A 13,462-nucleotide genomic window follows, 5' to 3' on the forward strand; every position below is an offset into this window, starting at 1 on the left:
GTTTTCTCCTTCATCTATCATACCACTTGTTCCTACAAATTTCACTATACCAACTCCTTCTCCCAATACTTCTTAGTCTCCTATAAATTTCTTTCAATCTCTTTCTAAGGTTTCACCATTAGTCTTTTAAAATCTTGAAAATGATCAACAAATGCCTATTCTTGAAGATGCTTATGTTGAACAATCTTTCATCTGATGTTGATTTTGTCAATGATCAGTCTCATTCTAGTAATGATTTTGCTCAATCCATTCCTGATCAAAATCCCTCCAATCCTCAAATTAAGTGTGTCCCTCCTTTACCTCTTGAATCCCATAATTACCACCCTATCCAAACAAGGTCCAAATCTAGCTTTCCTTAAAAGATGATTCATCCATCTCCTTTTCTCACTCATGTTAACCAAAAAATATTAAACAACCCTTGACTGATCCTAAATGGCTAGAAGCCATGAAACAAGAATATGAAGCTCTAATGAAGAACAAAACTTGGACTCTTGTCCCTCTTCCTCTAAATAGGAAAGCTATTAGATGTAAGTGGGTCTTTTGGATAAAAGAAAATGCAGATGAGACTATAAATAGATGCAAATCTAGGTTAGTTGCAAAGGGGTTTCATCAACTACCTAGATGTGATTTTTTAGAAATTTTTTCTCCACTCATAAAACATATAACTATAAGAGTCAATCTCACCCTTGCCTTAACTAATAGATGAACTTTACATTAACTAGATGCAAATCTTAAATGTTTTTTTTTTGGACGAAACTGTTTATATGCAACAACCTCCAGGTTTTAAAAACACTTACTCTACTCTAGTTTGCAAACTTCAAAAAGCTCTATATGGTCTTAAATAGGCCCCTAAGCAATGGTTTGATAGATTCAAAGGTGCTTTTTTCTAGTTTGGCTTCTTCTTTGTTAAAGAGAAACTACTTGCCAAGTAGCTTCAAGTAAGATATTTTTCTGCTCAATATCAACGGGCAAATGCTCTAACTAAGCCTTTATCCACTATTAGATTTCTTTTTCTTAGAGATAAACTCAATGTGTTTGATCTCTCTTTAGTTCACCCACATTGAGTATTCTTTATATAGGTAATTTAGTTAGTCCTCTATTGTAATCGAGATAGTTAAGTATTAGCCGTCAATAGCTAAGCATTAATAGTGTCATTTGAGAGTTGATTGAATGAATGAAATAAGATATTTTCATATCTCTTTTTTTATTCTAGTTTAATTTCTAACATTAGGTGTGTGCACCTTATTAAATTAATTTTCGATGATTTTTAGTTATCAGAAAAAAAATATAAGTAAAAATAATGACATGTCATCACTTAATTAGTAAATAATCAGAAAAGAATAGAACATTAGATGATTTTTTTTAATTTTTTTTGACAAATTATCAAGTTTTAGAGATCAAAATTAGAAATACCAAAAAAACAAATTCAAGAACCAATAACAGTTTATACTTTATCCTTTAATTTTAAAGTATCATGTGAAATGCATTTTTCAGAAAAGCAGAGACACCGTGAATGCGTATTGAAACTTAAAAGTGGCTTTTTTTTGGTAGTTAAACATTTTTCATTAACGGAAAGTAGTTAAAAACTTAAAAGTGACTAATTGATGGAATAAAGAGACAAAAAGCCAGAATTAGATTTTGAAAAATAGAATATAATACAAAAAGTTCATTGACCAACAAGAATATCGAATTTAATAATTTCCTCGTGTAATAAGGTATTGTTTTGTTGCAACTTGCAAGAAACATTAAATTAACTACCAAGAAGGCCCATCATTGTAAACGCAATATACGACGTGGCGTGTTGCCCATATCGGTCATTTCGCGGCACAACAAAAAAATCCTCCAACGCAACAGGAGACACCGCTCGCTCGATTTGAAAGTACCCAACACACCTCTCAAACCCATCGCCACCGTTGCGTACACCCTTTTTTCTTCACATCATTTCCCGCACCTCTTGTTTTTCCCCCTCTTTCTTTGTTCTCCTTCGGTTGAATCAATGGGTGCAGAGGTTAAGATCTGGAACCCCGTTGAAGTCGCAGAGCAAGCTCGCCATGACTATGCTTCGCAGATTCATTCCTCGCATCTCACCATTGACCCCTCCCTCGAGCTTCCTCTAATGGCACCTCTCGTCCTGTTCGTAATTCTCCCCCCTCGCCCCCTTTCTTTTCTTTCTCATTTATTATTAAATAAGATAATAATATGTTTTTTCCCTTCCTTTTTTTCTAACCTTCTTAATTTCGCGCGTTTCTCTTTTGAACTTGCTTGTGTTTCGTCGTTTCTGGCGTTTTGTTGCTGGGAAAATGTCGGAAAGTGGGTCAGGTTTTTGAGGGAAAGCCAAGTCAAATTCGGATTTGGCGATTCCAGATTCTTAGGAACCGTTCAATTTCTTTGGATTTGAAATTGTGAATCTTGTGATGCGTAATCTATATGATATGTCTTTCGATGTTGAACCGTTGAATTTTTCGTTTTCTTTTTGCGATTTCGCGTTGCTTTCTCCGCCGCTGTTCATTTCTATTCCTGAAATTGCATGGTTTCTGTTTCCTTTTTTATTTAAAAAAAAAATTCTTGTGATTTCTTACAGAAAGTTGTGCAAGGATATGTTCAAGGCGTGGTCAAATTTGGATGATTCTCGCTTTGTTGTTGAGAAAATTTCCGGGGGCATAACAAATTTGTGTTAGTTATTTCTTGTTACTCTCATTTTTCGTTCTGAAAAAGAAAGAATAAAATTATTGTTGATTTTCATATGCTGAATGGCTATGTCTGGTTGCTTAATTACTTGTGATTCATTTCTTACCCTTGTATTGTTGATGTGGGACCTAACTGATGGGTTTGGGATTATCTGTCAGTACTTAAGGTTTCAGTTAAGCAAGAAAATTGTATCGAGGAAACTATAACTGTCAGATTGTATGGACCCAACACTGAGTACATTATTGATCGGCAGCGGGAATTGCAGGTTAGACGCTGTGCTGCATGATTACATGCAAATTTAGCCATGTTACTGAATGCCTGTACATGCTTTCTGAGTCAAACATTGCAGTCATCTTGTGCTGATGTTGTTGTTGTCTTTATTTTATTTTTTTATTTCTGCAAATCTTGTTCTTTGGCTGATGGATAATTGAAAGTTACATGGTAACTGAAACTGTATAGTTTATATATGCTTGTGGTTAAGTAATATTTCTTGGATTCTACCAATTTCTATATTTTCTATTATGGGGGATTTTCATCAATTGACCATAGTAACTAGAACTGTCAAATTAGGCTAGCCCACACCACTTGGCCCAAACCCATGTGGTTTAGGGCCAAAAAATCCCAAAGGGCCCAAAAGCCTAGAGGGCCCTGTGGGTTAGGAGCTCATGGGCCTTAAATTTAAAAATTTGAAAAGGCCAAGCTGAAGATATTTTGGTGGAGGTTGAGCTGAAGATATTTTGGTGGAGGTCGAGCTGAAGATATTTTGGCTAAGGCCAAGTTAAAGATAACTTGACTGAAGCCGAGTTGAAGATACTCTGGCAGAGGCCGAGTTGAAGATGCTCCGGTTATTTTTGTTCCCTCTTTCTGAAGCAGCACAAGAAAATAAATAAAAAAATCTTATGAAAATTTTGGGGTTCCAATTTAGATAATGTTGCATATAAAGATTTTGGTATTTTACTTTCTGGGAATTAGGATTTAGAAATGTCTTTCAACATAAATATATTAATTTGTTAAATATGCATTATAGATTTCATAATTGTCATATGCTTGACATAAGGCCAAATTAAAAAAAAAAAATAATAATAGACTAGGAAGGGATAAGCAAACCAAAACTTTCAACAACATTGAATGCCACAGAAACATAAATCCCTTGTAGATGATGTGCTACAAATTTTTGTTCATTTAATCCATAAAAGAAAAGAAAGGAAGAGAAACTATGTTTGCATTTCTACATATACTTTGCATTTATAATCTTTCATAGATGTGCACGGAGGATCTTGGTTGTGAGTTGTGATAAGAGAAAGATATTAATTCTAATGGTGCATTTTAGTTGAATCTCTATATTGTCTGAAGAACATTGTAGGTTATAATTGTTAGATTAGTTACTTATCTGTATTTATTCAATGGTTTACTTGAAATTTCTACCTTGTAATTGCTTGTGAAATTTGGTGTCTAGGCTACCAAATACATCACAGCTGCAGGATTTGGTGCTAAGTGGCTCGGCATATTTGGAAATGGCATGGTGCAATCTTTTATAAATGCACAAACTCTATCTCCTTCAGGTACAAATGGGAAAAAATCATGTTTAGAACATGAGTGACAATGTCAGGTTGATAAATGCTAATAGATTTTATTAAATTTCCTACTTTTGGGTGTTCTTGATAATATTTGTAAGAAACTTAAGCATATCTAAACAATGAATCTGTACCCAGTATTGCCTTTACTGTACATTGCAGTAGCATTTATAGAAATTTCCTTTTTCTTACCATATAAACTTTCACAGTTTAACTTAATTCGGATTAGGATTACTGTCTTTTTTACCTTTATGGACTATAGTCCTGTAGTAAACTCCTCGAGGAATGAATTTGAACTACATTAGATTGGGATCACTAGGTTTTACCTAATGACCACCTAGGTTTAAATGTGGAAATGTTGTACTTGCCTAACCCAACCTTAGACTCGATGTAACTGTTGATCATGAGAAGGCTCTAAGCTGAAGTTGTCATTGTTACTAATTCATTACTTAATATTTTGTTATTTAACCCAATTTTTTTATCAAATCCCCATACATACATACATACATACATGCAGCCATATGTGTGTGTGTGTGAGAGAGAGAGAGAGAGCGTGTGTGTATGTATTCTTTGAAATGTGTTAATCAGGTATTATTTGGATTGGAGTACAAGCTCAGAATCTGACTTTGTTTTCATTTAATTACATGTTATTATGCTTTGTATACCCATAGAGCTACTACCAATTTAATGTCTTCATGAGTACATTTTCTCCATGGCAGATATGCGGGAGCCAAAGCTGGCTTCTAAAATAGCAAAGCAACTTCAAAGATTTCATCATGTGGAAATTCCAGGCTCAAAGGAACCTCAATTGTGGAATGATGTCTGGAAGTTCTTTGAGAAAGGTCCTTTATCTTTTCTTCCTTCTTGGTCTTTGTACTTCTATTTCTTTTGATTAAGTTACTTCTGTAATTTTGTTTGAAGTCAATTTAATTTGTGTTTATTTTGAGTTCTATGATTTTCTTAACCATGCCTTTGTTTTTGGGCAAAGTTTTGAACTCCCCTTTAGCCTTTTCAGTTTCACCACTCTCCCTGATTTTAAGTTTGAAAGTAACTTATGATACTGGAATGATCTGTTATGCCTTGTGCAAGGATCTGAAGTTGTTTTGGGCCTAAAGATTGAATTTTGAATATACAATTTATTTGGTGTCTGTATTTTGTTACATAACAGCTCCTTACGAATTTCATTTTATATCCTTAGTCTTCATTTTATATCCTTAGTCTTATGTGAGATGTACAGCTTCAAGCCTTCAACATATTAAAACTATCATCAAGCTAGTTAATCTCATGTAATTTGATTTTGTCAAGGACTAGTGTATATGCTTGAAAGATTGATATTATAAGTATTTGAGTTGCCACCTTTTTTTTTCAGCATCTGTTCTTGAATTTGATGATAGTAAAATGCAGAAGACTTATGAGACAATTTCATTCAAGGAAGTTCATGATGAAATTGTTGAGCTCAAGGTACTTGCTCTTTCCATATGTTTCTTAGCTGTTTTCTTTGTATTTATCTTTCATTGTAATGCAGGATTCAAAATGCATATAAATTACCACCATCTTTGGAAGTTCAATGTTAATCACTAGATTAAAGTTAAGTTTATATTTTAGTGGTGACTTACCTTTTTGCGGTTAATATCCAATCACTTCTACTAGATATTTATTAGGACAGGCCAAAAAAGAAAGTGCCCTAGTGTCTAGGTCAAAGGGATCATCAAACATAGCCTTTTCCATTCCATTTGTGCTTGTGAAGATAATAACTTACAGATTTGTGAAAATTTTTGAAAAGGCTAAATTAGTGGTAGTAATTGATTCATTTTATGTTGTCAAATGTCAACAGTTTTTTCTCTTGACAGATGCTATATTTTTTAAATTTTGCAACAGGGATTGTGTGATCTACTCAAATCTCCTGTAATTTTTGCTCACAACGATTTGCTTTCTGGAAATATTATGATTAATTATGAGGAAGGTATCTAAATCCCTTGTTTGTAAACATATACTTGTGCTTCCACCCTGTTACTGTAGATTTTATTTATTCATTATAGAAGTGAGTCAAGTGACTGTAGATGTTAAAGCATATCTGCATAGCTTATTTATTTGAATTTTTTCTTATGCTTACCATTTTATGAATTCAAAAGTTGAGACTTCTATAGTATCTCTACATCTTCATCTTTACCTCAAATATGTGTGCGGGGGGGTGGGTGGGGGGGGGCGGGGGTGGGGTGGGGGGGGATTCTTTAAATGTTTCCCTTTTCTTTTCTTCCTAAAATAGGCATTCACACGTGAAGAGAGAATGCTTAGATAACCAACTTATAAATTCATTTGAGCTTTTCATCTTCAATATGTTCTGACAATTCTCCAGATAAACTTTACTTCATTGATTATGAATATGCATCGTACAACTACAGAGGCTATGATATAGGAAACCACTTTGCAGAATATGCTGGCTTTGAATGTGACTATGACTTGTAAGTTCTTTATGCTTGCTTCTCTCCTTTAGTCATAATTTCTGTGACTACTCAAGTTACTTCAGTTCCTCATTTAATTTCTGTGACTATAATTTGTGTGACCTCAATTTTTGCTTGAATGTGACTATAATTTGTGTTAGTTACTTCAGTTCATCATTTTCATAATGCAGGTACCCAAATATGAATGAACAATATCATTTTCTCCGGCATTACTTGAAACCTGAAAGACCCCAAGAGGTACTAATTACTGTGAAGGGGTTAAATATTTCATATTCTATTTTATTTCATTGTCTCCAGCTTGTCAATCATCTCTAAAATAAGATGCACATCATGTTATTCATAGTCTGGCTTGTTGGTGACATATTTCATTTGTGCTGTTTAAGATTTAAAAACCATTTTAGTGGTGCTTGGCATTTGTATGGGTATTCTGGTTAAATCTTTTACTACATGTTGTATTGGGTCATAATGGATTTTTCTGTTCTGATCTTCACGTTGCCTGACTTTCTTTTATCAGCTTTGTTTTGATTGCTAAGAAAATAAATGCTCTTTTATTTTAATATTTATAATTTGTAATTTTTTTGGTGGGGGAAGAAATGGCAATGAAATTGGCCTATTCTTCCTTATACTTGCTTCAAAATTCATTTACCTATCAGTGATTAATCTCTTTAATGCATTGTGAAGAGTTGCCTGATTTGGTTGGTGGTGATGATTGCATTTTACTTCAATGTATACTCTGGTTTTCCATTAGTTTTTGTTCACTTTGACACACTAGCCCTTTGGTGCATCATCTATATTAGGTAGTCTTTATGGTTTAATGTTGGATTGATATTTACTGTTGCTGGTTTTCCAAGGCTGATGTATGTTACATAAAACCGCCTGAATATCTTCCCTAAATCCCCACTCTTGAAGTTTATTCAAATTTGACTTGGACTTGATTTAGCCTTATCTCAGCATGCCTTGTTGCATGTTACTTAATAATATTGTACTTAGAACACAGTTGCACTTAAGGGTATATAAGTTATTGGAATATATAACTCAGTAGTTTAAATTTTTTTCGTCCTATTTGGGTATCTCGTGTGTTTCTTTTAGATCATCATTTACTTAATATAATACAGGTTTCTGAGAAAGATCTTGAGACTTTGTATGTTGAGGCAAATACATTTTCCCTTGCTTCTCACGTTTTCTGGGCTCTGTGGGGTCTAATTCAGGTAATATATATTTCTTCTTTTATGCTCACTATGCTTTCTTAATCAAATGACATCCTTGATTGTTGATATTGCTTCTAATGATAAACAGGCAAAGATGTCTCCAATTGAATTTGATTATCTTGGTTACTTTTTCCTTCGATACCACGAGTACAAAAGGCAGAAAGAGAAGTATTTCTTGTTGGCACGGTCCTACCTTTCAGGATGCAAGAATGAGTAGATAGATAGATTATGCTTACTCAGTCACTCGTGTGTTTTTGTACGTCATGTTTGCAGCATGAGTCTCCTGATTCATGTAGTTTAATGTTTGTGTAAAATATCATTTTTAGACGCTAGTCACAATAATGGCTAATTAATCGTTTAGTTTGAGCTACAGGCTCTTCTACATTCTATGTTGTAATCCTAGAACATAGGCTATATAAATTGATATATCATTCTTTTTCTTGTATTGTGATCATCATAAATTTTGATCTGTTATCAATAGTTTTTGTTATCTCTTCCTTTCTTGTTTAATTCCCCGTCGATGTTGTACCAGGGGAAGGATGAGACTTGAGAAGTAGGGCATGTTTCCTATAAATTAGCAGAGATTTAACTTCTATAAATCCTTGTGGTGATTTATTCTGTCTTTGATCAGTAAACTTTGGCATATTTGTATTTCTGAGAGGATTTCGAATAAAAGAAAAGGGTAAACTTACATTTGGTCCTTGATTTTTATTTTTTATTTTTAAACATCTACGCGCCAATTTGGTCTTGTAATAAGTTTTTGACATAAAAAAATAGATCCAAAGTTATTATTAAGACTAGATTGACATCACGAGAGAAATGGGTGTTGCTAGGTGCAACCAGCACTATTGCTGTTGCACCCAACACTTTAATGAGTGGACAAAATTGTCCTTGGTTAATTTTAAATAAAAAAGTGAGACCCACACCCAGTGCCACTACCTTCTTCCGCATCTTCTTGCTCGTTTCTCTTCTTTCGTAGCTTCTCCCCTTTCGTCTTCTCCGTTTTTGTCTTCTGCACGACCATTTCCACCTGCATTTTCTTATACATTCTCCGGCGTTGAGGTTAGCTTCCTTTTCTTACCCTCTAATTGCTTTTTTCTTTGATTATGGTTGTAGGGTAGAGGACTTAGAGCTTAGGTGCTTCCATGGAATACGGAAGAAATTTGTCTTACGGAAGTTCTTCCATAAACTCATACAGAATAAGTTCTTCCGTATGTACATTTGAATTATTTTTTTAATAATTTAGTTAATTTTTTTTTAAAATTTAATTGTATTTGTTTGTTTTGTATTAAAAATAGGCATGTTTTGTTATTTAATGAAAAAAATATGTATGATTACATGTTGTATGAAATAAATGTTGATGTTTAATATATTTGCATGAAAATAGTATATATTAGGTAACATTTATGTTTTTTATGTTTAAAATATTTGCATCAAAATCAAAATTAGGGTTAGTGGCTAGGGTTTAGTTAAGGGCCTAGGACTAACTGTGTGGTTAGGGCGTAGGGCATAGTGCTTAGGGGGTAGATGAATGTTTATGTTAGGGTTAGGGTTGAGTGTAGGGGTTAGTTGAGATGTTAGGGTTTAATATATATGATGGTATGTAGTTAGGGTTGGTTGTTAGGTTTTAGTTTAGCGGGTAGGGGTGGCATTAGGGTTTGGTGTGGGGCTTAGGGTTTAATATATGTTGTGGTATGTTGTTGGTAGGTTGTTTTAGAAATGGTAGATATGTAAAGGGGTATGGTTGGTGCTTAGGGTTTATTCTAGTGCCAAGGGTTGGCTGAGCTTGGGGTTTGGGTTAGGGTTTAGGGTTTGTCATTAGGGTTTAATATTTATGTTGGTATGTTATTGAGAGTTTTAGTTGTTAGGTTGTATTTTATTTGTTAGGGTTTAGGTGTAGGGTTAGGTTGTAATATATACATATGGTGGTATTTTTATTGAGGCTTGGGTTAGGGCTGAGGCTTGGGTTTAGTTTAGTTGGTTGGAAATTTTTTAGTTGATAGGGTTGAGCTTAGGGTTAGTGTACTGATTAGGATTTAGGTTAGGGGTTAGTTTACTGATTAGGATTTAGCATAGGGTTTAATTTAGGGTTTAGCTTATGTAGTGCATAGGCAATAATGTTTAGGGTTTAGACGTACTTATTATGGGTATACGATAAGGAAAGAAAAAAAAATAAGTCATTCAATTTAATTTCGGTGTTTTTCAACCTTAACATTTTTTAATGGGGTGTTTAGGGTAGTGTGATTAGGGTTTATAATGTAAGGCTGATGACTTAGGGTTATGTAGGTTTATAAATATATGAATATTGAATTTGACAAAAAAAAACATGTTCATCATGATTTTCAGATCATGGTTAGAACGAGAGGTTTACGCCGTTCATTAGGTAGGGGTATAGGCAGAGCCCGGGGTGGACAGGATGAGCATCATCCAGATGATGTTCCCCGGCGGAGTAGACCTACCGCATCTATCCGTAGGCAACGGGTACGTGTTGTTGTCGCTGAGGACGTTGCTGATATGACTGAGGATGTTCCTCAGATGATTGAGGAAGTTTCTCATATGACTGAGGATGTTCCTCCGATGACTACAAACGTATTTGCAGCTGGTGTAGAGGGCTTAATTATTGATGATGTTGTTGCGGGATCAGTTGTTGATGATGTTGCTGCGGGATCAGTTGTTGATGATGCTGACGGATTCCTTGTTGGGCCACGTGACCCATTAGTGCTAACTTCGTTTCCTGATCATGTTGCACACAACATATGGATTGGAGTGGTATTATAATTTTTAAGTAAAATTAATTGTTAATTATTTGTTATTGTTGAGTTGTTTGTGATAATAAATTTTTGATATACTGTTATTTGGAATGATGTGTTCTTCAATTCAGGAACGTCCTGACTTGAAGTTGGCCTCCTACGATAGGAACGTTGAGAAAATTGGCAGGCCAGCGCCTGAGATAGAAGGGCTAGTCGCTGCCACAGGATTAAGCCCTTTGATCGGGTGCTCAGTAGTCATTGGCGATCCGGGACTTATATCTACACTTGTGGAGAGGTGGCACGGGGAGACCAGCAGCTTCCACCTTCCAGTGGGAGAGCTGACCGTCACACTGGATGATGTGGCGTCACTCCTCCATCTGCCGATCACAGGCGCCTTGCACAACTTCGAGCCTCTAGTTGTGGAGGAGGCGGTCGTCTTGTTGATGAAGTTGCTCGAGGTCTCGGGTCAGGAGGCTAGAGCTGAGACTGCACAGGCGCATGGGGCATATGTACGCCTGTCATGGGTACGACATATCTATCTGAGTAGATGCGAGGCCCGACGATGGATTGTAGCATCTCGTGCTTATCTCCTCCACTTGGTTGGTTGCACTCTTTTCGCTAACAAGAGTGCAACACATGTCCATGTAGTGCATCTGGAGGCTTTTCGAGACCTGGGTGAGAGTGGGAGGTATGCCTGGGGAGCTGCCGCGCTGATGCATATGTATGACCAATTAAATGAAGCTTCTCAGAGCAGTAGATGACAGATTGTTGGGTACATTACTTTATTACAGGTAAATTTTTTGTTTGTAATATGTTAAATTGGATTATGATGTAAATATGTTTTTTTTATGTGTATTTGACATTGATCTTATGGTCATCTGATGTTTCAAGTGCTGGATATATGAGCACTTTCCTAGTGTTCATGACTGTGTCACTGACGATGCGTACGATGAGACATCCCCACGTGCCTCCCAGTGGCTTATAACGAAGGCTTATATCAAGGGATTACGAGCACCAGTGTACCGGACACGTTTGGATGCTTTGACGATCACTAACGTGCGCTGGATGCCCTATGGTGACCACCGAGGTGTTAGGGGGTTTGAGCTCATTTCATGGTTCTAGGGCCAGCTTAGATGGGGTCCTATTGTGGTCACAGTTCGACCAGATAGGGTGGTACAACAGTTCGGGCACGTTCAGACCATTCCTCCATCGCCTGTTAGTGCCCCCTTGTCATATGAGGATATCGACGACAGGTGGATGCATTATGAGGACCATCTAGCAGATGCGGGTGAGATTTTTGTTGTGCCTGGGCAGGTATCAACAGATTACATGGAGTGGTTCTTCCGGATATCTCATCCGTTCGTCACACCCACACAGGCAGGTGATGAGCCCAGACATCCACTTGCACCATAGCATGAGGAATACGTCGAGCCAGGTATCCCAGAGGTTCTAGTGGGAGCAGACATTGGACCATCACAGGCACCTGCAGTGGTAATATTAGTTGCTTTAATGTTTTATTTTATAAATTGTGGTTTATTTTAAATGTTATAATAAAATGTGTTTTTATGAATGTCATAGGATGGTTGTGAAGCGATTGCAAAAAGGTTGGAGCGTGTGCTCAACCTAAGGATGGTCACTGAAGGCACAAAGTTACATGAGATCGTGGAAGATTGTCTCATGATTGCTAGGGGGGTGACAACTCGGATGGAAATGTTAGGGTGCGACGAAGACGGCGCACAAATCATTGATAGATCATTTTATGTCTTGTATTTGACAACATTTTTGTATTTGTTACATTATTTTGGTTATAACTTTTATTGAAATTATTTGTTACATTATTTTATTTTTTGTGCACTCTATATGACACACATTCCAGAATTGATAAAATTAATAAATAATAATATGATGATCAAATTATCTTAAAAAGAAATATAAAAAATTTAACGTAAAAAAGTATACAATAGAAATAAAATAAAAAAGGTGTATTATTCTAACTTGTAAGTAATTTAAGATAATAGTAATTTAAAATAAAAAAAATTACATATGTTTCATTGCAACTTTGAAAGAATTATAATAATTATTATGTATTTGTGAATGCTAAAATTTTATATTGTCAACTAGTAAATTTAAGAATTGATAAAATTTTACATTGTGACCCTACTCCCTAGGCCTTTCTGTTTTAAGCCCCACTATTTTCCAAACATGTGTTTTTAATTTTTGAGGTGGTCAATTTCTCAAGCATTTATAATCTATTTTGAAGAATGTTTTTAAGTTTATTTTAATTTTAAAATATCAAATAAGTAAACAAATAAACAAGATAGAATAAGAAAAAAGTAATATTCTGTATAAAAGTTACAAAGTTGTCTAAAAGAAGTTCACAACACACCCTGAAATTCAAGGGTTAAAGGTAAGGAGAATTTCGAAAAGAAAAGCGAAAAGAATAATAATAAGAAGAAGAATGAGTTGAGGCAAGGCTTACATCACTTCTCTGGGAAAGTAGTCACAAACCTCACTAAGCTTCTCACCGATGAGAATAGGGGAGAGGATCTGCACAGCCTTCTTACTCAGTTGAGGCCATTGTTCTCCATTATACCTAAGGCAAAAACTGCAAAGATTGTTAGGGGAATAATTGACTCGATTGCTAAAATACCAGGGACATCTGATCTACAAATTGCACTCTACAAAGAAATGGTGCTGTGGACTTGTGCTGAAAAGCATACCTTTTCGAGACAAGTTGCAAGAAGCCTCGAACATTGGATCAGGGTGCTAGATGCCTTGTC

General features: G+C 35.5%; 1 protein-coding gene and 1 long non-coding RNA gene across 2 annotated transcripts; both read left to right on the top strand.

The window, feature by feature from the left end:
- Positions 1 to 1,808: 1,808 nt before the first annotated feature.
- On the top strand, positions 1,809 to 8,386 carry LOC100787742 (probable ethanolamine kinase). The gene is made up of 11 exons (XM_006578379.4): positions 1,809 to 2,133; positions 2,582 to 2,673; positions 2,847 to 2,953; positions 4,145 to 4,250; positions 4,982 to 5,104; positions 5,632 to 5,723; positions 6,141 to 6,225; positions 6,619 to 6,724; positions 6,895 to 6,961; positions 7,840 to 7,932; positions 8,021 to 8,386. Exons 1-11 carry the CDS (start codon positions 1,997 to 1,999, stop codon positions 8,147 to 8,149), a joined length of 1,137 nt encoding a protein of 378 aa, XP_006578442.1. The 5' UTR covers positions 1,809 to 1,996; the 3' UTR covers positions 8,150 to 8,386.
- Positions 8,387 to 9,070: 684 nt separating this feature from the next.
- LOC100818594 (uncharacterized) lies at positions 9,071 to 12,515 on the top strand. Its single transcript, XR_413929.3, has 3 exons — positions 9,071 to 11,473; positions 11,574 to 12,173; positions 12,261 to 12,515. It is a non-coding gene; the product is annotated as an uncharacterized lncRNA (long non-coding RNA).
- Positions 12,516 to 13,462: the final 947 nt, after the last annotated feature.

This window comes from Glycine max, chromosome 4 (assembly GCF_000004515.6).
Source record: "Glycine max cultivar Williams 82 chromosome 4, Glycine_max_v4.0, whole genome shotgun sequence".
In the NCBI taxonomy this organism is placed as follows: Eukaryota; Viridiplantae; Streptophyta; class Magnoliopsida; order Fabales; family Fabaceae; genus Glycine; species Glycine max.